This window comes from Bos grunniens, chromosome 28 (assembly GCF_055505025.1).
Source record: "Bos grunniens cultivar Pamir isolate PY7600 chromosome 28, Bosgru_T2T1.0, whole genome shotgun sequence".
In the NCBI taxonomy this organism is placed as follows: Eukaryota; Metazoa; Chordata; class Mammalia; order Artiodactyla; family Bovidae; genus Bos; species Bos grunniens.
In genome coordinates, this window is record NC_141192.1 from 35868717 (window position 1) to 35893568 (window position 24852).

The window sequence follows — 24852 nt, forward strand, 5'->3', positions numbered from 1 at the left end:
CCTTCTCTGCCTAGCCATGCTACTCTTATCAATCCCACTTTTGCTGCCAGGCTGTTCTCAATTCTTCTATTTAAAAAGCATTAATGTCTTCTTAGTGCTCATGAATTATTTTAAAAATGTTTTTTTTAAAGAAAAATGACATTTTATTCTGGCAGTTACTATCAATTACAGTGTTCCATAAGGAATCTATATAACCTACACTTCCCCTAAATGACCCAGCTTCTACTCTTTATGTTGTTTTCTAGAAAATATCCCCCTTTCTTAACCTCTGATCTGCATGTTTCTAAGATCATCTTTGACTGTCATGACTTCCATACATCTTAGCCCATCCATACCCATACAAAGCAGTCTTACTTTATTTGGAATCCCATAGCACTGCCTGGCTTTCTGCTACTGGAACTATATGTATTCCCATACACTTAGCCACTGCCATGAACACTCCTGGAGTGCCGCAGAGCAATAAATGCTTGATATATAATTTCTAGTGCCAGAAGGTATTCAAACAACTCATGGGAACAACTTGGTTTTAATTGTGGAAAAGTTAACTTAGACCCACTCAACTATAGCTACACACAGCTATTAAATCATGGCAATGCTTATTATGTGTATGAAGCTATGCTTGTATGTTCACAGTAGCAGGGTCAGTTTTTTTTAATCTATTTCATTCTTTTTTTTTTTTTTACTTATTTTAGTCACTAAAGTAATACTTAGCTGAAGTGGTACAAAATCAGATTTATAAATTTCAGTGATTCCACTTCAACATGCCAAAGAAATTGTTTGTTTTCATTAATGTGGCAGTGATGTTGGTTATTTTAAAACGTAGTTTTATGATTATTAAGGTAAGATTTTTTTCATTTTAAAAACTTAGAAAACACATAAAAATAGTAATACAAAATCTACATGTACTACATAAAGAAAACTACCATTAACAATAAATTTATCCCTTACCACTACTTTTCTATACCTAAAAATATAGTTTAAAAAAAAAATCCAGATCAATACTATTTGAACATGTATTTTATTTTTTAAATAATTTCCCTAAGTTGTCACATATTTATATCCATCATCATTTTAATGACTGGACAACATGTACCATAATTTGCTTATCATCACCTTATTCATTTTTCCACTCTGAGTTTTTTTTCTCTCTGAGCTTAAGTTCAAACTATGTTTGGCACAAAAGTACTATAAAGAAATCAGTTACTTTTCCCATTATATCTCTCATTTCTGTGTGTTGGAATTTTAATGGCATATATTTCTTTTGGAAGTGCTCAGTGGAGAAGTAAAACTTATCAACCCTCTTTCCAAGAGGTGAAGAAAAATTTGAAGATGAAATCATTAAAAACTGGGGAAGTATTACTATAAGAGCCCCAAACTACATCAGTGGAGGCTAGCACAGACTCATGCTGTTCTTCTGATTTATTATATGAGGGATATATTTGGTAAAGGAAAATTAGTTACTTCTATAGTTAGTGAATTATTCTCAGAGTAAGACTAAAACTGAAATGACGATAACAAAACCCAAAAGGGGAGGGGAAAGAGCAGAATTCACACATTTTTTTTAATTTCCCCCCTATATTCTCTAATTATATTGTGTTCACTTATGTAACTGAATGTCATTAAATTAACACCACCTGTAAGAACAAAGTTTCTGTTACAAAAGGCTAACTGGCCAGAGACGACCAGGTGCCTGTGCAGCTGCCTTGGTGTTGGTGTTTAAGGTAGCAGTGCACTGGTGTTCTTCTACCTACGGTGTGCACTCAACTGTCCACAGGGGGACACGGGGCCAGCGATGTGGATGAGTGCATGTATGAACTGAGGCGGGAAGGGTCCCCCTCTCTCCCAGAGAAGACGGAAAGAAGGCCAGGCCCAAGTGGGCAAGGGATGAAATTTGTATCTTGGAAAATAGTTCTTCCTTCTCTTTTCTTCCAGTAACACAGTTTGTGTAAACAAAGTAAGCCACTGGGATGGATTCTCTGTTATCTTTATCAGCTTCACAAGAACCTTATTATTTGAAGAAGTTTGGAAACTTTTTTAATGCTGTTGCAATCCTACATCACATAACTGGCTACTTATTGGTTGGTAAAACAGGCAATAAACAAACTCAAGAGATGAGCTTAAAATCCCACCCCCAGTGTTATGTAACAAAGGAATCTTATTTATTCTTTACCCTCTGGTGGCAGGCTATATTCAATCTCATCTCATTCTGTTCAATAGGCTGATATTGCACTGCCATCCAGCATATTATTAAAGTCAAGTCCATGCTATGACTCTAAAACTGCTCTAAAATGTCTTAAAAAAAAAAAAGAGGCTTGTTTTCCAAGCAAGGTACTGTTGACAGATACATAGACACTGTGAGATAATAAATGCATATTCTTTTAAAACATTAAACCTGTGATAATTTTGCTAAACAGCAATAGATAGATAAAAAGAAAGTGAAGTCCAAGGAAATCCTATATTCTGCTTTATACAGGGGACTCATTTTCACAGAAATTTTTTTTCAATACAATCTATAAGCTTGGTATAGACTCCTGAGCAGTGTAATACAGAAGCAGACTTTCTCAGGAATTGATTCTCATGCATCCTAACTTCTGGCAGAATTTTTAGGACTCAGACTTGAAATTGCCAGCAGAATCACAAATCTAAAGAATACTTAGGTTTAAACATAAATGAGAAAGCACTGCTAGGATGTAGCTTGAGTGGTGTGAATGGAAAACCTCAGAAAGTATATATGTTTACATCATTTTATTCCAGGATAGGTCATAATTTTTTTCATTTAAAATTATAATTACTGTAAATGAGATCTTGCCCTCCTGAAACATACAGGCCGGCAAAAATATTAGATTTGAAAAAATTTTAATGAAACCAATGTTAAGAGCATCATTTATCAAAAATACTAATATACTAATGTATCTCTAGCCTCTACTTGTGGATTCTGAACTGTGTATTTTATTCCCTCAACTCAGTATTATATTTAGCAGTAAAATATAAGAAAATTCAATACCTAGAACACATGTATTAACTTGCCCAAACCATCATCTTTGTAGTATTTGATTCCCAGGGGCCAAGGAAGATGGGTGAACACTCTGCATGCTCCTACTTCAAGATCCTGAGATACTCTTTCTCAAATGCAAATACACTTAAACAATAGTCTTTATTTTTATAGCTGTTTACCTAGTCACCATTTCTTTCTCTTTGTTTGATGCATGTCCTCCAGAACAGAGAGGTCTGCTTGCTGCAGATAAGAAGTATAAACGGTGGTTTTTGAAATACTGATCAATTAAAGGAAGAACGACCTGAAAGAAAGGAAAAGAAAACAGATCTACACAGTGGAATCTTTTGGGGGACCAATGCATGCTGAGTCTTTGGTGCAGCCAGAGCTCTGTTCACATGCAATGAGTCCCCAACATTCACAGCCATGCCAGTCAGCACCATTTCAGAGTATCCCTCTCTGCTCTCTCCAGTCCGTGCATGTGTGTGTGTGGCGGGGGAGGGGGACGCAGGAGTAGGTTGGAGTGGGGTGTCATTATGAAAAACACACTGAATTTTCAGTGTTTGAAATTAGTCTCAATACATTCTCAAATGAAATAGTCTTAATATTTTCACACACTGCAGTTTCGTGCCCAAAAGATTCAAAGGCAATCAAGGATGACCTTCTATGGAGTCTCTACTATGTCTGAGGACTGTATCTGACATGCTATAATCCCATGTGTCCCAGTGACCACTTTGTATGGTAGGTGTTATCAACTCTGTTTTCGAGGTTGAAGATGGAGATGAAGATAACTTGAGATGAAGACAGTGAATGATTTACTCAGACACATCGCCACTTACCGACTTACAAAGTTCTTCATCCCTGGCCTTGATCAAAGCCTACCTCTCAATTCTGCACTCTAATCCTGCTGGCCTTTGTCCAACCGCCCCTCCCCCATCCACAGGCTGTATACATGCCATGCCCTCTGTCTGAAATGTCCTTCCCACACCCAGTAACCACCGAGTCACTCCACCCCTCCTGCAGGCCTCAGCGCAGCAGCACTTCATCAGGTAAGCCTTTGCTGGCCTATCACGGACATAAACTCCCCATATCCTCTGGTCCTCTAACATCATTTGCAATTTTATATTTTATTTGTGTGACTTTGGATTAGTCTGTCTCCCTAAGAGTCAATAAGGTGCATGAGAGATAAAAACATTTGGGGGATTGTTTAAACCCCTCTCTTGGCCTCTATGACCCCTGCTTGCTCTGTTTCATTTATCACTGATTCACTTGTGCCTAGGACTCTGCTGCAAGCCTGCAGCAAGCATTAGATATATATTCATTGAAGAAATAAATGAAAAAGGTGATAATAATAGGCATTATCAGTATTTAGACTCTAGTCTAAATCTAATTTTTTCCTACATGGTATATTTTAAATAATATATTTATTATTTTTTAATAATAGGAATACACAAGTTTCCAGTGATCTGCCTAAAAAGTTGTGACATTGCCTGAACTTAGCAACTGACATATAATAGGTACTCAGTAAATATGTGAATGAATGAATCACAGAGTGAGTAGAAATTAAGCCTCATTAGGCATCTGCAAACAAAATCACTAGGAGTGCTGAGCACGCTGGCAATGGTATACAAGAATGTAGTCTAAATGCATGATTAGAGGTCATGAATACAGCATTTCTTGATCACTGGTTATCAAGGAGGATTACACCCTAGTAGAATAGATACCTAGCAATGTGCAGCCTAAGACAAACTTCAGATGACTGATACGGACTTTGGGTGCTATACTGAATGGAAAGAACAGACAGGAGAAATTTCCCTTATAATAAAGAATAACAATTCTGAAAACAGAAGCCAAATATTAATCAATCAAAATAACATGCCATTTTACAAATGACCACATACAAGTACTTTGAAAGGAACCTGACAAAAATAATCAGGTCTTCAGGTTAACTAAAACATGTTGTAAATAGGAAAGCATCCCAAGGGAATTCTGTCTTTGTGACACTGAATCTACATCCTTGTAGGCTAATGCATGACACAGACCAGACACACAGTAAACAGTGAGTAAGTGAATGGACCCAACGTGGAGACTCTGCAACTCTTCATCTCTTTCCTGTACTGGCTGAAAGGAAGTCAGGAATGTTTCAGACATAGAGCAGAGTTTTGCTGAATTCATATTAAGTGGAATAAATAAAAATGATAGGCTATACTCTAACCACGAACAACTGATCCTGTCTGAGCTTCAGTTTTCCTTTTCTGAGTAGGACTCAGGCTTCACAATAAAGATTCTATACTGTAGGTTATAATATAATCATTAAAAATTAACTCAGGCTTTTCCTCTTTAATGAAGAAATATGCATCTAAAATTTTAAAGTCAGATCAATATTCAAATGTTAGGAAGTAGCTATTTCTCCTTTATGTCATATGATGAAGCCAAAAAGAGAGAACTTTGAGTCAAACTTCATAGAGAACAAAGTCATTTGAGGAATACCGTACAGAGAGCAGAACAAGTTATTTTAAGTATGACCAAGGATGCTGGGAGCAAATTTATCCTACATGATTCATGCAGTTATTTTCGTGCCACAGAATATTTACTAAGAGGAGAATTCATATTTGTAGACAAGTGCATTCTGCAAAGAGGCGACTATCTAAAGAGTATATTTGGTAAACAAACATATTGAAGGAAAAACAAGACAGATTGTATACTGTACTTTAGCAAAGAACTTGATTTCTTGTTCATAAGGGAAATGTTCTCCTTTGCTTCTGCTGCCACCATCTGTAGACATGAAGAGTTTTTTAGGTACATGTTGCACTTCAAACACTGCAAAATATTCACCCAAAACGCAAAGTTTAGAACACACTGCTAAACGTGTTACCCTCCTAAACTGAACACAAAGAGAGAAAGGTTAACCTTAGCAGTGTCATTAATGAAAAAAAAAAAAGATGAAAAATGTACCCAAGTCAAAATAAAAAAGCTTTTGAGACAGCCCACACATGTGGTTACAATCACAAACTTCCGATAAAACTCTGAGATCTTATTAACATGTACTGAGAAAACTGGAATAAAGTAAAAAGTCCACATTTTTAGCAGTAAAATCCCACATTTTATTTCAGTGAGAAAGAAGCTCACAGGGGTAAGAAAAGTGAGTAGAGAAGTGTTTTTAAATAAACAAAATTCATTAGATTTTAACACTAGTCTCCAATAAAGACAGTTACTTCTTGGTGTGACAAAGCTAAAGCTATTAATATTAATATGCCAAAGGAAAAATTGCAGGAAGCCAGTGCCTGTGATGAGGGGGAGGACTACAATTAGAATACTAGGTTGGAAAATTAACATTCTGCTAAAGAACAAAGAAGTTCACCAATGTCCAAAGATAATCTCCACAAGCAAAGGAAAAATCCCCAAAGTTTCCCCATGTATAGAAAATGAGTTCAAGGTTAAGAACTGATTGACCTAATGTATTTAGCTTAAAAGGTGGCATTTCCTCATTCCCTCATGCATACAGAAGAGATTTCATGCATACTGAAGAGGTAGTAATAAACTATAATAATCACAATGATATGCAGAACAGATTGGAGAGCTAAGAATTTCAGAACTGGATATAAGGATTTAGTAAAATTTGGAAGCAGAGCTTCCATATTTTATAAGAATCAAACTGACTTTTCCTTGAAAAAGTTCTTTTGCAAACAGAAATAAAAACAATTCGAAATAGGCTTTTAAATTTTTAAAGACACAAATCTGGCATAAGTTTTAGATAACCTAGGTAATATTTCGTAAAATGAGACAATGATCTTCCCATGAATAAGTAAAAGAAAATTATGTATTTTTAACATTTAAGAGTTTCATTTTTTAAATGAACTTGGCACTAAATCTCTCTCAAACATTTGCACAATGGTTCGATCTACCTAAGAGGCTTCTCAAATAAATGTTATTCAGACAGTATTTTGTACCTATCTAAATCTTACCACACTTCAAAGCATTAAATAGGAAATATTTTTCCATTAATTACACATTTTAATAAAAATGCTTATGCAGACACTATGAAAGGATTTGGAGAGAGTATGATCTATGATATAACACAAAAATTAGAAAAGGCACATGCATATTCTTATCGGCACCATGAGTCTATGTTTAAGAATTGCTATATTAAAGATGTGTTGCAAAGACAATAAAGTGAAAAATAAAAGGAGGTATCATAAAAATTTGGGATTTCCTCTAACAGAGTTCTTATACATAACTTGCTTTGCGGTCACCTGAAAAAGGAACGACTAACATCAGCAATTGTAAACAACCAAACAAAAAACTAATTTTGTTGGGCTCTATACTAATCTAACCTTATTTGTCCCCAGAATTCTGTTTATAAGACCTTCTCCTATAGAAAAAAAGAAATGTGTGAAGTAGGTGAACTTGCCCTGTAATAAGCTTCTCACCACTTCTTAGACAGAAACACTGTCCCAGCATGTTTAGTCAGAAACTGGAATATAGCACGACTAAAGTCTAAACAAATTTCATCCTTCAAAGTTCTGTTTCTGTTATCCATATGGAGGCAAGAGAAAAGTTTGTTTTTCTTGTTCCCTTCTCCAAATGATCACTCTTTTTTCCCCTCTTCTCCTTTCTCTGGTCAAAACGAAGGCTGGATGCCAGAATTGCTGTTCATTCATATACTCTTAAATGTGGATTAGAAATGTCAACATTTAAGTTTGTGCATAAAAGCTTCAAAAATTCACCATGGCCTCATACTTGTTCTTTGGTGAAATATCATTGAGGGTAATTTGGCTATTAGTCAGGATGACTACCATATTTTAAAAAAATACTGATGGATGACATACAAAGAGATTGCATATTATGGATTAGTTTATATAATTGGTCTTTATGAAAAAGTTGGTGAAGAGATCAAAAATATAGCATTTGTACTGTAGATAAGGAGGCAGGTTGAAAGACAGGAAGGTTATTTAAGAGACTGATGCTCAAACTGAATATCTCTAATCATATCTGGGATCCAGGGACCCAGCAACAAGAAAATATCAGAGCTCAAATTTCTATAAACTTTAATCTGATGCTATGCTGAAAACTAAGCATAAATCCTAAGATAACAGCAGCAAAAAGAGCCCCTGGTTAGGAGGGATCTTTTGCTGATGTATTGCTATGAGACCTAGGACTACGGACCCCAAGGAAAGGGGCTGAAAACCAAAAGAATGTGGGTTAAAAAAAATAAAAATAAAAACAGAAATACAACCCTAAAAGTGGAAAAGAAAATAAGATGACCACCAGCAGAGCACACAGTTTTTCAAAAAGGATAAAACTCTACTCTTTATATCTAATACCAACCAGTGGCTGGAAGGGGATCTGACACAAAGGTAAGTCATTAACAACTTGAATTTTAATTCAACAATGCTGAGGACAAACACAAAATAAGAGAAATGAGAGGAGGCTGTCTTGATGATCTGATTCAAATCTACGATTTAAATTAAGGAGTTCTTTTTGTACTTAAATGTCACTGAGCCAGATGGGGAAGAGGTCTTTCCTTTCACCCTAAGAGGATAATAAAGTATTCGTATTGCTGATACTCTAGTACAAATGTGTGTTCCTGCAAAGGCTAAACTTGAGGGCTTTCCATTGTCTAGACATTTGGAGAATCCAAAGAGTTTTAGTTCCTTTTTTAAAAGAGCAGAGCAATTAATTTCATAAGGAAGGATTTAACTGTACCTTAAAATTTGATGTCCATCCAATGTATCTTTCAAAATGAAAAATCAATGCCAATATACATTTTAAGGAGAAAAGAATTGCATGTTAGAATTTTTTTTAAAGTTCTCAAAATTTACCCATCCTTAAAAAATGAGTTTTCCTATTGACTTTTAGACTCAAGTTAATATTAGGATTGATATAAAAATGTTTACACCATCAGGGAACAGACCATAAGCATCCCAGTGGTCTATGCTGTTCTAGATCCTGATGTTGTAAATAACAAACATAACAAAAACTGGGCTGTTAGTAACAGGACCATGGTACCTACCAAACTCCAGGATATACTGATGGGCCTCGTCTACATAGCGAATGAGTTGCTGAAGGAAACTATAGGCAAACCGTTTCTCAATAGAAGGTGTGTCCAGTTCCAGGTCTTTGAACCCTCTAGGATGGCAAAAACAAAAAATGGAAACCAACATCTAAGAAAGATTATTAGAAGGCAAGGTAAAAACAAAATATATTTTGTTAAATATCTACATACAGAGAGGTATCTTAACATTTTACATATAGCAATATATACATTTATACACAGATATTGATACATTTGCAAGGTTAGCTAATATTTTATAGCTAAAAATAAATTTAAAAAAATACTTTGCATATGATAAGAAGCTGTACTTAATAAATATTACTACACAATAAGATATTGCATTTAAAAATACAGAGTGTCATTTCTGCCTAGAGATTTTGCCTAAATGATGAATGGAGACTTGACATAAAAAGTGTAGGGAACTCAATTATATGGCAGCTAAGGGCATTAATGTTTTCAACATGTATATTTTGAACACACTAAATAGAGCTCTGACATTTAAAGAGGCCATGGAGCTCATTTTCAGCATTAAATCTGACAGGGCTAATTGAATATTCAGTCTTATAACAAGTTTTATAACAGTCTTATAACAAGTCTTATAACACCTACTTATAACTGGAGTAGGTGTGCCTTTACCTGGATACAGCGTAGCCATTGATCTGCAGGAACTTGAGGATGTCCTGTGCTTTTTCCCTATCCTTGGCTTTCTCTTTGGCTGTCAGTGTATCATAAGGTACCAGTAGGGGATGGTTTCCACCTCCTAAGAGGATGTCAAGATGAGAATAGAGCATAGTATTTAGAAAATAATCTGAAATGAGATATGGGTGCATTTGGGCTTCCCTAGTAGCTGAGATGTAAAGAATCTGCCTGCAATTCAGGAGACCTGGGTTCAATCCCTGGTTGGGAAGAATCCCCTAGAGAAGGGAATGGCTACCCACTCTAGTTCTCTTGCCTGAAGAAGGACAAGAGGAGCCTGGCAGGCTATAGTCCATGGGGTTGCAAAGAGGCAGACACAACTGGGCAACTAACACTTTTACTACTTTTACAATAGAATTTTCACTTCACTACAGAATTCCTGGTATCCTCTAAATATACATAGGATACACAGGACTCATCCAAGACTTTCCTGTCTAGTGCCTTTAATGCTCCAATTAATTTAGAAAACCTGTTCAAAAAAAACCATGCATATGCTGTCTAAGATGCAACTAAAATATGAACATAAAGACAACTGTAGTATCAAGTGCCAAAGACATCTACAGTCACACAAGAAGGAAAAAGAGGCCATGTTTTCCTTCCTACTCGAACTCTGAATGCAGAGTGTACTATGCACTAAAATTTGCACAGCCGGATCCAGTAAAATTACAAGGCAGGTTTCAAGCAAAATGCTTCATTTTCTAATGCACAGAGAAAAGAGAAAAAAATTGTCTTAAATATGTAATTTTCACTATGCCTTCCAGATCAGAAAGTACTTTATTGTCTTTGTTGTTGTTGTTTAGTCACTAAGTCTGACTCTTTTGTGCCCCATGGACTACAGCCCTCCAGGCTCCACTGTCCATGGAATTCTCCAGGCAAGAATACTGGAGTGGGTTGCCATTTCCTTCTTCAGGGGATCTTCCTGGTCCAGGGATCAAATCTGGGTCTTCTTCATTGCAGGCAGAGTCTGCCATTGAGCCACAGGGAGCCTACTTTGCAGTCACATATTTCTAAACACACAAAACTCAGATTGTTAAGGTACAAGTTGATTGCTGTTAATTATCTAACAGAAGTAGCATATGTAATTGATGGGCTTGGAATTCTGGCAAGAATCTAAGTTTCTAGCATACCTCTTCTGATAAGAAATACTAAAAGCATTCTTTTAGATTTAAAAATTCTGGGAAGCGCTTAAATTTTTAAAAACCTGACCAAGAGAAAACCATTTATAAAATTATAAATTTTGTAAAAATGTTTGCAAAAATTATAAAAATTTCAAAAGATCATATCCAGATGTAAAGATGGGTACAAGGAGTACTATTAGAGAAGCAGCAAAAAGAATAGCTTGGTATGTCCCAGATTAAAAGTTTACAAAACACGTAAAGGAATATATTTTATGTGGGATGCTGAAATTCCTTGAAATATAACTGCTAAGGAAACTCCAGAATAAAAATAACTGAAATGACTATTTTGTTTGAATTACAATGAAACATAAAGCCTATGAAAAGTCCAAAGGGGTTAAGTCAGGAGTTCCAGAACAACCATAAATGTTGAATTGACCCTCAAAAAAGAAAAAAGCAAACAAAAGGACAAAGGAGAATATGCCATGCTCTCCTAGAGCATGCTTGGACTGAGAGTGCCATCTACAGAAATATAATCACGCAATGAACCTTCTGACCATTAGGTGACACTATTTGATCGCAAACACAAGGGGCAGTCAGCTGCTACTCCACTGATATGAAGCATATTAAGAAGCCGTCACTTATTTTACAGTCTGATACAACTATAACTGTCAATAGACTACAACTGTCATACAATAATACTAATAAACATTTGGGGACCAGCAAGAAGGATATGGAATAAATTACTAAGCCCGCTGAGGACAAATCTGACTTCTAGCATATTTTATGAAAAAAAGTTATAATGTAAATATTTAATTTAATCACCCTGCAGTTATGACCTATTTTTGAATGCAGTTCTTCATTCCTAGGGAAACTAACAACTTAATTCGTAATCCCCAATGATTTAGGGATCAGACAGTAACAGATCATTTTGGGAAAGGTAGAGAGGCAAGGGAGGTGGGGGGAAGGGGGCAAGAGAAAGAGAGAGAGAGAGACAGGGAGAAAAAGAAAAAAGCTTAAACTTTAAAAATCCTAAGGACACAAAGGGATTCCCTTGCAGCTCAATTGGTAAAGAATCCTCCTGCAATGCGGGAGTCTGGGGTTCAATCCCTGCATTAGAAAGATCCCCTGGAGAGGGAAATGGCAACCTACTCCAGTATTCTTGCCTGGAGAATCCCATGGAAAGAGGAGCCTGGTGGGCTACAGTCCATGGGGTCACAAGAGTCTGACACAAATTAGCAACTAAACCAAGGACACAGAGAACCTTCAGCCTTAGATAGGGCAGATACTTAAAGTCAGCCAGCAGACTTGAAATTATGTCCTTTGCTGTGCCACTTAGCTAAAGGGAGTGGACTACCTTGATCTGGCCCATTTATAAAAGATACCGTGTGGAAGGGAAGTAAAGAAACTAGCTACACTTGAGAGGTGAACAAATGTTTAGTAATTTCTAGGATTCTGCCTCAAACATACAGCACCGGCCGAGTGCATTCATTCATGCGAAAGGGTCAAAACTGCTTGATACCTCTGCTTTTCTTGGCTTCATGACAGATCATCAGAGCCCAAAATACGTGTTAGTAGGAAACAAAGAATAAAAAGGAATGCTAGCTGTTTCCATTTTTCACTAACTGGGGAGCACAGATAAAATTTCTTGGACTTTCACTCCTTTATTCTATTCCTGATATACTCCTTAAACTGCCTGATTTCCCCCAACTCTGCTAGATTCTTCAAGGAGGTTGGGAAAGCACTAAGGAACAGACAATCTGGGAGAGTAGAAGAGGAAACTTTCTCCAGATTTCTCTAAAGTGGATTCGTCTTCTGTACATAGATGTAGGGATGATAAAAAGGGCCCTGGGTGGGGCCAAAAGAAAAGTGGGTGGCTTCAACACTGATTTTCTTAATTGCCCAGGTGTCTGAAAGACTAAAGGGGTATTTCAAGTTGTTTCCTTATTATCTCTCTCAAACATCACACACACACACACACACACACACACACACACACACACACACACCATCACCATGCCCTCCCCAAGAGCTACATGCAGTAGGTGACAGGCCCCTGGTACACTTCCACTCAGATCTTCTTAAAAACAGAAGTAGAGTTGTCAAGATACGAGTTGGCTTTCTCCAGGAGAGAGACAAAGTGGAGAATAGACACCTGGAGTTTCTGTTCTAAAACTGTCCCACAGTCTCAAGCCTCTCTGGTTCCAAGACTCATTTCTCCCTTCTATCAGCCGCAATACTTAAAAGCCAAGATCCAGTGTTCTGCATTTCAACACCTGTCCTACTAGTCTGCTGTTTTAATGCTAAACAACTCACTGTCTCCTTTGAAAGGAGTAAGAATACTAATTTTGCCACCTCATCTTTTACCCTTTGCTGTAACTATGTTCGTGTTTCCACACAGTGAATTTGAATCAAGACAAGCTGGATGCAGAGGTACAGATGCCTCATTTACAAGTGATGTCCTTCAAAGAAAACACTGATGACAGGGCACTTAATGGCTGGCTCAGAAATTAAAGGATAATGATGACTTTGTAGCGCACTTACTTAGAAGGGAGTAGTAAGATAGCTGCTTATTACTTTTTTTTTTAATTGGCGTATAGTTGATTTACAATGTTATGTTCGTTTCTGCTGTATAATGAAGTGAATCATCTGTGTGTGTGTGTGTGTGTGTGTGTATGTGTGTATACATACATATACCCTCCCTCTTGGACCTGCCTCTTACCCTCCCATCCCACCACTCTAGATAATCACAGGACACCAAGCTGAGCTCCCAGCAGTATACAGCAGCTTCTCACTAGCTATCTATTTTGAAGTGAAGTGAAGTGAAAGTTGCTCAGTCGTGTCTGACTCTTTGTGACCTCATGGACTATATATAGTCCATGGAATTCTCCAGGACAGAATACTGGAGTGGGTAGCCTTTCCCTTCAGGGAATCTTCCCAACACAGGGACTGAACCCAGGTCTTCCACAAAGAACCTGAGGGCAGATTCTTTACCAGCTGAGCCACAAGGGAAGCCCAGCTATCTATTTTACATATAGTCTGATTAATTACTTTTAATCATAACCAAACCATAGTAATTGAAACATACTTAGAAAAGAAAAACTAAATTTGTCATGTAATTTGCATATGGAACAAAGAGTAACTTTGTCAACTAGTTATGTGGACAATGCCCCAAGAACTTTACTAAGTGAAAATACTGTGACTCTGCTCTCCATCCATCCTTCCATCTATTCATACATCTATCTGTCAACCAAAGAGCTGATCATTCATTTTACAAACATTTATAGGATGTTTCTAGAAAAATGGGCCTAGCCCTAAGCCAAATTCTGGAAGAGGCAATTTTGGTACATGAAATTCTCTCTGTTCATTCCTATGACCAATTCTAATTTGTGTGATTCTGTTTCCCAGTGCTTAGTACCTGGTACTATCCTCCAATGAAACCTATTCCTTTCATTATGAAATATTCTCACTCTTCAAAATGATCTTCCTCCATACTTTTACCTATATCAATAAGTAAGAAATAGAGCTTCCTGGTATCCAGAGCTATACAATAAGGATGACAAAAATCATAAAAGTTACAGCCCTGAGCGTGAATTATATTTTCATTGGGGAAAAGAAACCCACATAGAAGATAATAAGAGAACACACACAAACATAAACAATATGCATATAATCTAATGCTGAATAAATAACAATGAAAGAGATGATCAGTATAAGATGCATGTAACCGAACAAAATATTTACACAAATATTACATACTTATTTTTGAGAAATATAATTTTCTTAATAAATTAAGAAAAGATTTTAGAAATGACTAAGGGAATATTAGGTCATTTTAGTATTCAACAAAAACAGCAGGAAAGGGCAAGCAAAGGCATGTAAGAGACAGTACGCAACTGGACTGAACAAAACAATGAGGCCGAGGATAGGAGATACAATGAAATAAGAGAAATATTTAGGCTGGGGTGGAATCATTGAAGGAGGTCTAATTAATTAAAAGGATGACAAATATAGATATCTACAGGCTAAAATGGGCAAGAGAAACCATTTGATGGGCCATCAAAATTCTGAGACATCAGGAACTATATACTAGCAATAAGGAAATCAGGAAATAGCATTTCCACCTTGAAACTATTATAACTATATTTGAACCATTCTAATAAACTAAAGATATAATGAGCTCTTGTGCCAAAAAGACTACTTTATCCTTATCGTACGTTCATAGACTCAACCTCTGGTCATTTTTTAACAAGGATTTTAAAAAATATTACCTTTGGCCTCCAGTTCCAGTTTCTTTTTCTTTGCCCATATATTATGGTAGTTTTCTGCCATCATTTCTGCCATAGCCTTAAACAAACAAAATATTTTGCAACTAAGTTATACTTTAAAAGGATACTAGAAAAAGATAATTTTTGTTTCCAATATGTAATAACAAACATGTTTTAAATGAGTAAATTATAGTGTGTTAGTGCTAAAATACATCTAAAAGAAAATTATTTATAATCTGAAATTTCAAAGGTTTCTAATGATCTGTGAAATTATAAAGTAGTAAATAGCCAGAGATGATTCGATGGGAAAGGTCATTGTTCTTTGAAATGTTTAAAGACACGTGTTTTATTAATTTAATAATGAAACTTCAAACTAGCTATAGACTTTAAAAATATGTCGGTTTACAAGTTTTTATTTCAATTTCTAAAGCTTTACAAGATGATTAAACCTTACTGAATGAACACTGAACACAGGGAACATCCAATGAACAGACTGAATGAATGTCTGTCCCAATCCAGGTGAGAGACCTTGGAGGCTCATTACTTTTTCTGTGGCCTTTGGACTTTGACAAGATTACCTCTAAGATTCCTTTCACTAAAGACAAGTTTACTATGTCATTTTAACACATTCATACCAGAAAATGACAAAAGGGAAGCCCAAGATTTAATAATCTTAGATTTTTATCTTTGTATACTTACTTCTCTAGGAATGATACTAACAATGCCAATATCATTGTGTGATCATTATATTGACCTGTCAACTTATGCCCCATGGTAACAAATTTTATCTTTTCACTCAAATCAGGCATTTCACAGTAGGCTCCTTATTGACAAAAGAGAACTATGGCAGGAGCAAGCAAAATGTTGTCAGTTTGGTTAAATAAACAACTTATGGAGAAGACTTTTGAGAGTCCCTTGGACTGCAAAGAGATCCAACCAGTCCATCCTAAAGGAGACCAGATCTGGGTGTTCATTGGAAGGACTGATGTTGAAGCTGAAACTCCAATACTTTGGCCACCTGATGCGAAAAGCTGACGCATTGGAAAAGACCCTAACGCTGGGAAAGACTGAGGGCAGGAGGAGAAGGGGACGACAGAGGAAGAGGATGGCATCACTGATTCAATGGACATGGGTTTGGGGGGAGTCCGGGAGTCGGTGATGGACAGGGAGGCCTGGTGTGCTGCGGTTCATGGGGTCGCAAAGAGTCGGACACGACTGAGTGACTGAACTGAACTGAACGGCAGTCTCCAACCTTTTTGGCAGCAGGGACTGGTTTCATGGAAGAAATTTTTCCATAGACTCAGGGGGTTCAGGATTATTTAAGCTCAATACATTTACTGGGTACTTTATTTCTATTATTATTATATCAGCTCCACCTCTAATCATCAGGCATTAGATCCCACAGGATGGAGACCCCCGACTTATAACACATATTTTTTCATGAGTAATTAAAATGATCTTTGAGCATTATAAATTACTGATTTAGTTTCTTCTTCTTCTATATAATTATATTAGGGTTTTAAAAAATAGATATGATCTTTAAAGAAAATATATTATTTGAAGGAAACACCCTGAAAAAGTTCTATCAACTTTCACAGCATTAAAAGCTTAGAGTACATAATCAATAAATTCCACGGACCTTCTCTATGATCAGTACATTCAATAATTCATGCTGTAAAATACATGCAGGAAATGCATGTACACTTTTTAAAAATGAAATTTGCAGAATATTTTTAAAAGTACTTACGTGCAGATCTCTGGATAGTGTAACATTGCTCATGTCAATGGCTCGTGGGCTGTACCCATGGGCGGCATCTACAGAAACCTAGGTAATTTACAAAAAATAACATCTCATGAGAAAACCCAGTGGAGAGAGATTTAAGAGTTACTTTGAAAGTATAAGGCAAGTAAATTCTCAAATGCACCATCTCCTCAGATAAAATGGGCTATAGCTAAACAAGCAGATTTTACAAATGTTATCTAGCAGATTAAATTATATTTGGGTGTCTGACATTTATTTCAGGTTGAATAATACATCCCAATATCTTAGGGTCTGCCAATCCAGAGAGTTAATGCTCGGGATGTGCACGATTCTGAAATATTACTCAAGTCAAAGGATAATTGATTTCTTGAGTTTCTTATAAATTCTTATCAGCTGTAGTGAAATTTACTTCTCCTCACACAAATACAAGCTAATCAGAGATCAGTATTTATAAATGTCTTTATAGGCCAAATAGCGAAGCCCAGGAAAGCAACCACTCCAAAGAGGACGGTGACTGGGGATCATCTTTGGAAACCAAAATTGTGCCTAACACAAAATCTAAAATCAAAAGCATTATCTGCTCCTTGCTACCACCCGCCCAGTACTAACCTCATTTCACATACCATACCCAACCTGGTTGCCCAGTCCAGACCCATGGCAACCACCTCTGATTATTCCTCCTCAATTGCTATTATGGATCAGTCACAAAATTCCATCTCTTCTACCACAAAAACATCTCTGCTATACAACCGCTTCCCTCCATATCCACTGTCTTTGCTCTAACTTAGATATTTAATGTTTTTGTTTTGTGGGATGTATACAACTTCTTCTAAGGAGTTTCTTTCAGCCTTCTATCTCACCCTTCTTTGATTCCTTCTCTACTCTATTGTAAGAAATATACTTCCAAAAATATTTATTGTGTTATTCCCTGAGTTATAAGCCTTTCCACAGCACAGTAAAAATCTGCAGGCCTGGACTAAGTCGTATTTGTCTTAGTATTCCCAGAGTCTGGCACAGGCCATCTTTCATCAAATTAGGATTATAAAATGATTGCCAATCTCACAGATATTGAGATAGAGCAATCATATGTCTTACAACTAATAAAAAAGTATTAGACTCTCTGCAACTTTTGTTGAATAAATGAATAAAATACAGCTGATGTCGATAACATTATTTGTTCCTAAAATAAAATTCTTAGTATTTAATATCCTCTTAGACCACGTTGCTTATATAACTGAAATGTATATCCTCTTGGTTTTACATTGAATTATTGAGACTGATTTAAAGAATGCAAGTAGACATCTCTTTATTCAGAGAGAGATTCTTTTAAAAGTTTTCATCACCTGTTTCTCCTCTTTACATATGCAGAAATCAGAAGACTGGCCAATTTCTTCTATAATCTCAAGTTACCTGGAATATGTACCCATTCAGAATTTAATTAACTCTAGTCTTCTTAGCAATAATAATAACAACAAATAACAATCACCATGTGAATGGTTATATGTAAAGCGTATAGATTATTTCATTCAAATTTTAGAACAGCTTTGAAAAGGAGATATTGCTATTTGCCACTTTAAAATGAGAAAGAAAGTGATTCAGAATAATTAATTTTAATGACCATGATGTGAATAGTAAACAGCAGAATCAAGGTTTTAAATTAATTATATCTGATGCCAAAACACTTCTCCAATATCTTAAAATGGCCCCCTGTGTCCTGCCTGATTTGGCTCCTGAGACCTCTCCTCCCATCTTGCTGTTAGTCCCTAGCTCCAACTTTACCGCATTCTTTGCTGTTTCTCACAAAGTCAGGCTACTCCCACACCTCAGAGCACGCGCATGACTTGTCACATTCTTCCCCTGGATATGTCTAACTCTCCCAGCTCTATTCAATTTATCTTCTCCATGAAATCTATTCTGATAACACCATATACAATTGCAACTCATCCCCACAGGTTATTCAGCTCCCTCCTCTACACTCATAATCTGCCTTTCTATGCAGGTTTCTTTTTCCAAAATATTGATCATATTGTGATATAACATGTAATTTACTTAAATCTATTGTTTACTTTCCCCATAAGCAGGAAACTCCGTGAGAGCAGAGGTGTTTGTCTATGTTGTTCAGGGAACTATCTGAAAAGCTTAGGACAGTGCATGGAACATAGAAGGTGCTCACGAAATATCTACTGAAAGAATGAATGAATTATTCCTCTGTCCTAGCCTATATTTTAGTTCAAGATAGGTAACAAAGCACAAGCTGGAATCAACATTGCCAGAAGAAATTTCAATAACCTCAAATATGCAGATGACACCACACTTATGGCAGAAAGCAAAGAACTAAAGAGCCTCTTCATGAAAGTGAAAGAGGAGAGTGAAAACGTTGGCTTAAAACTCAACATTCAGAAAACTAAGATCACGGCATCCAGTTCCATTGTTTCATGGCAAATAGATGGGGAGACAATGGAAATAGTGACAGACTATTTTTGGGGGGCACAAAAATCACTGCAGATGGTGACTGCAACCATGAAATTAAAAGACACTTGCTCCTTGGAAGAAAAGTTATGACCAACCTAAACAGAATATTAAAAAGCAGAGACATTACTTTGCCAACAAAGGTCTGTCTAGTTAAAGCTATGGTTTTTCCAATAATCATGTATGGATGTGAGAGCTGGACTCTAAAGAAAGCTGAGCGCCCAAGAATTGATGCTTTTGAACTGCAGTGTTGGAGAAGACTCTTCAGAGTCCCTTGGATAGCAAGGAGTTCCAACCAGTCCATCCTAGAGGAAATCAGTCCTGAATATTCATTGGAAGGACTGATGCTGAAGCTGAAACTCCAGTACCTTGGCCACCTGATGCGAAGAACTGACTCACTTGAAAAGACCCTGATGCTGAGAAAGATTGAAGGCGGGAGGAGAAGGGGATGACACAGGATGAGATGGTTGGATGGCATCACCGACTCAATGGATGCGAGTTTGAGTAAACTCCAGGGGTTGGTGATGGACAGGGAGGCCTGGCATGCTGCAGTCCATGGGGTCACAAAGTGTTGGATACGACTGAGTGACTGAACTGAACTGAACTGAGGTAACAAATTTTATTCATCCTCTTCTCCTTCTTAGGTTAGAAGCTTATTTTAAAAATTTGTTTAAATAATGTATATTCTACATGCGTGATAAAAACTAGATACAAGAAAATAAAATTGGGGGTAAAAAGTAACTATTAAGAGCCTATGGAACACACCTTAAATTGCCAGAAATGTCCTCCTTTTCTGCTGACGTGACTATCAAGTCAAAATTTACCAGTTTAGCACCTCGAATCAGATCTCCCCACTTCTAATTCTGTCAGCACTTTTACACTCATTCTTTTTTATTTTATTAAAGTATAGTTGATTTACAATGTGGCACTAATTTTGCTGTACAACAGTGATTCAGTTACATACACACACATTTATATATATTCTTTGTTCACATTCTTTTCCATTATAGCTTATCCCAGGATACTGAGGATAGTTCCCCGTGCTGCACAGTAGGACTGTGCTGTTTATCCATCCTGTCTGTGTATAATAGTTTGCATCTGTTAGTGCAAACTCGCAGGCCTTCCCTTTCCCACTCCTTCGCCTTGGCAACCACAAATCTATTCTCTATGTTTGCACATCTGTTTCTGTTTAATAGATAAGTTGATTTGTGTCATATTTTATTGATAGATTCTACATATGGGTATTGGAGAAGGCAATGGCACCCCACTCCAGTACTCTTGCCTGGAAAATCCCATGGACAGAGGAGCCTGGTGGGCTGCAGTCCATGGGGTCGCAAAGAGTCGGACACGACTGAGCGACTTAATTTTCACTTTTCACTTTCATGCATTGGAGAAGGAAATGGCAACCCACTCCAGCGTTCTTGCCTGGAGAATCCCAGGGATAGGGGAGCCTGGTGGGCTGCCGTCTATGGGGTCGCACAGAGTCGGACACCACTGAAGCGATGCAGCAGCAGCACATATAGGTATACACTCTATTCTATATTCTATCAAGTTATTGGCTTTGTCTATGCCCATATATTATCTTAATATGCAAATTATAAAATTGTAATTGAGTAGTAAATTTCCTGAAATCATGCTTACAATGATCATAATAAGGTCCAATGTTGACTGCAATATATGCTCACCACACTCTTAAGTGATTTGTAAGCATTACGACGCAATCCTCACAATAATCTTGTAAATTAGATGCTCTTTGCTGTTTTATTTTTAAAAGGAGAAAACTGCAGCACAGAAAGGTTAAGCAGTGTGCCCAAGCTCATAAAAAAGCTATCTACTCAACGGTGAGGCCAGGATTTCAAACCCAGATCTTGCTGAGTTAAATACAGGCCACTTCTGCCTTGCAGACACAGTGCTGAGTCCCAGGAGAAATAAATGAAGCGTACTGGCTCAGAATCATGTCAACAAGTGATTTCAATTCATCCAAGTAGATAGTCCTTAATATAAAGTGATGCCATCAAAAGTGTTCCTTAATTTATTCAAGAGTGTACCTATTACATAATAGAAAATATCTTTATAATCACATGGGAAATCAATACTGGAGAGAGGAACGACATTAAGAAGCTTAGCAAGATGATAACTGAAAAAGATGATAATACTGTAATGTTAGTAATTAAGAAATGATAATCCATTTTAACATTTCAAATTATATTGGATTATGTTTCAATAATGTTAGGGTGAAAATAATGACAAGGATTATAAATATATTTGCAGCATTTGCTGCTTTCTGTTTCTGACACTGATAAAAATATTCTTTCTTTACTAAAAGTCAAAGTACCACAAACACAAACAAGCTCTTTTATTTATCTTTGAAAAAATGCTTCCTGACATTAAAAATATGTAAATAATAATGGTAATCATGAGTTACCATCTACTGAGGTAAACAGATTAAGTAATATGCCCAGCAGTTTATTTCCACAGAGTGGAAGTCCCAGGATTGAAGCCTACCTCTAGGGCTGTCCCTCTTAATCCATACGTCTAGCATAGGCACCTCCTAATATTTTTGAATGACACAGGGGGTTTAACAATATATGTCATATATCACACATGTCACTGAAAATCAGTAAGACTTAAGTGATGGTTATATGGGTATCATATAAAATCATATTTATTGAGGGCTTAATGGGCACTGAAAACTACATTACGAGCTAAAGGGGAAGTAAGGAAAAAAGGAAATAAACACAACATAGCATTTTTTAGCACTCTCGAGAAAAGTTTAATTCAGCAAAACAATAAATTTTCCTGGGGTTAAAGAAAAAGGTAATCCTTTTCTGACAATGGATTGGTTATAGTTTATACCGTATAATTTACAGAGTCTGTAATGACTTTCAATGTTTTAAAATCAGTTTCTTAAATCTGGGTTAAGATTTTATATCTGACATGACCCAGAACCATTTTGGAGCTTGTTATGTTTCATCGTCAGTTACCGGGTTTTTTTGTTTGTTTTTTTTCAGGGGTGTTTGCAAAAGTATGCAACCCATAAGTTACGTTAATCTTCAGGTGAGCATGGCTAAAATCATAGAATGACCCTTTGCTTCTCTTCCTTTGTTGTTATTTGAGAAATATTCTAGAGACAGGACAGGGAGAGGCTACTTAGCAGTCGGCCCTACCCACTCCGACGGCAGTGGTGAGAAAACATTTGGCAAAGGCAGCAACAAGAGAATGGAGTTCCCCTCATTCTGCTGCAGCCCCTCCCTTGCCTTCTCTGGGCTGTGCTCCAGCATGCTATATAGGCCCAGTTTTTTTCTGGCTAAGAGAAGGTCTTTTTTCTTATCTGCCTTCTACCATTTCTACTCTTTAGTACTGGCTCACAGAATTGGGACCATTATTATTTCAAAGGGCATGCTCTCATTCAACACATGCAGTTTTAAATTAGAGCCCATAATTTTTGCTATCAAGAATGGGGGAGAATCTGTTTCCTGGCAAAGCTTCACATCACTTCCATTATGTAATAATTTCCTTATTTCCTATACAATTTAGAGGGGGAAAAAAGAAAAACCCAGATAATTCCATTCTCTGCACTCTGAGTACCTTGTATATATCACTAGCCTAAATCTTATCATTGGAGTAGGTTTAACCTGATTGTCTCTAACACCAAACTGTGAGTCTTTTGGAACACAATCAGATCTTATTATCTTTATATTCCTATGGCCCAGGACTCAGTTTGTGCTCAATATTTGTTTAAACAGATTAAAACAAAATGGAATTTAGTTAGAAATATGTGCAATCATGATAACAGGAAAAGTATGCTTTTACAAACCTCTATGTTCATGATACTTAAGAGAATTTGATGTAAAATATGCATCTGGGCTACCAGATGGTGCTAGTTGTGAAGAATCTGCCTCTACTAGCAGGCAGACTAGGAGGAGACACAAGAGACCCAGGTTCAATCACTGGGTCAGGAAGATCCCCTAGAAATGGAAATGGTACCCCACTCCAGTATTCTTGCCTGGAAAATTGCATGGGCAGAGGAGTCTGTTGGGCTACATTCCACAGGGCCACAAACAGTCGAACATGACTGAGTGACTGAGCAGAGCAGGCCCAAATCAGAACTTAAATCTATTTAACAGTATATTTCAAATGTGAAGCATGCGAAACACATGCTTTGAGTGTCTTCATTTTCTTTCTTCAAAAATGTTATCAATATAAATGGCAACAAAAAACACAATATTTTGGCTAAACCAAATATAGTAACCCAAGCAGTTTGAAAGAGACAAGGTCAGGTTTAGCTCCTAGAAGAAATCAAAGAGCCAGCTGGTATCTGGTCAAGGAGAGGTTCTCTTCCAACAACAGAGACAACTCTACACATGGACATCACCAGATGGTCAATACCAAAATAAGATTGATTAAATTCTTTGCAGAAGATGGAGAAGCTCTATATAGTCAACAAAAACAAGACCTGGAGCTGACTGTGGCTCATATCATGCTGCTGCTGCTAAGTCGCTTCAGTCGTGTCTGACTCTGTGCGACCCCATAGACGACAGCCCACCAGGCTCCCCCATCCCTGGGATTCTCCAGGCAAGAACACTGGAGTGGGTTGCCACTTCCTTCTCCAGTGCATGAAAGTGAAAAGTGAAAGTGAAGTCACTCAGTCGTGTCCGACTCTTAGTGACCCCACGGACTACAGCCCACCAGGCCCTCCGTCCGTGGGATTTTCCAGGCAAGAGTACTGGAGTGGGGTGCCACTGCCTTCTCCGGCTCATATCATGAGACCTTATTAAAAAATTCAGACTTAATTTGAAGAAAGTAGGGAAAATCACTCAGGTCATTCAGGTATCACCTAAATCAAATCCCTTATGATTATACAGTAGAAGTGACAAACAGATTCAAAGGATTAGATCTGATAGACAGAGCACCTGAAGAACTATGGATGGAGGTTAATAACACTGTACAGGAGGCAGTGACCAAAACCATTCCAAAGAAAAACAAATGCAAGAAGGCAAAGTGTTTGGTACTTTCCCTACAAAGGTCCATATAATCAAAGCTATGGTTTTTCCAGTAGCCATGTATGGATGAGAGAGCTGGACCATAAAGAAGGTTGAGTGCTGAAGAACTGGTGCTCTCAAACTGTGGTGCTGGAGAAGGCTCTTGAAAGTCCCCTGGAGAGCAAGGAAATCAACCCAGAAGATTCACTGGAAGGACTGATGCTGAAGCTGAAGCTCCAATACTCTGGCCACCTGATGCAAAGAGCTGACTCACTGGAAAAGACCCTGATGCTGGGAAAGATTGAGGGCAGGAGGAGAAGTGGCAGATACAGGATAAGATGGTTGGATGGCATCACTGACTAAACGGACATGACTTTGAGCAATGCTGGAATATAGTGAAGGACAAGGAAGCCTGGTATGGTGCAGTCCATGGGATTGCAAAGAGTCGGACACAGCCTAGCAACTCAGCAACAACAAAGGTTCTCAAGATCAAGGCTGTCCTTACTGTGCCCT

The 24852-nt window shown here is 37.2% G+C and overlaps 1 protein-coding gene across 12 annotated transcripts in view; it reads right to left on the reverse strand.

The window, feature by feature from the left end:
• The window catches only part of RYR2 (ryanodine receptor 2), an 820811-nt gene that overhangs the window by 177793 nt on the left and 618166 nt on the right, over positions 1-24852 (reverse strand). For 5 of the 12 annotated variants that reach the window (XR_015157121.1, XM_086382782.1, XM_086382781.1 and 2 more), the window contains exons 57-62: positions 16874-16951; positions 15130-15205; positions 9684-9807; positions 9006-9121; positions 5703-5767; positions 3175-3296 (exon numbers count right to left, since the gene is read on the reverse strand). Coding sequence is in view for 10 of the 12 variants with exons in the window: in XM_086382782.1 (XP_086238908.1) it covers positions 3175-3296; positions 5703-5767; positions 9006-9121; positions 9684-9807; positions 15130-15205; positions 16874-16951 (581 nt within the window). In the remaining 2 variants the exon portion in view is untranslated. Of the gene's footprint in view, positions 1-3174; positions 3297-5702; positions 5813-9005; positions 9122-9683; positions 9808-15129; positions 15206-16873; positions 16952-24852 lie in introns of all 12 variants that reach the window. The other 7 variants (XR_015157120.1, XM_086382780.1, XM_086382778.1 and 4 more) reach the window with 2 other exon arrangements.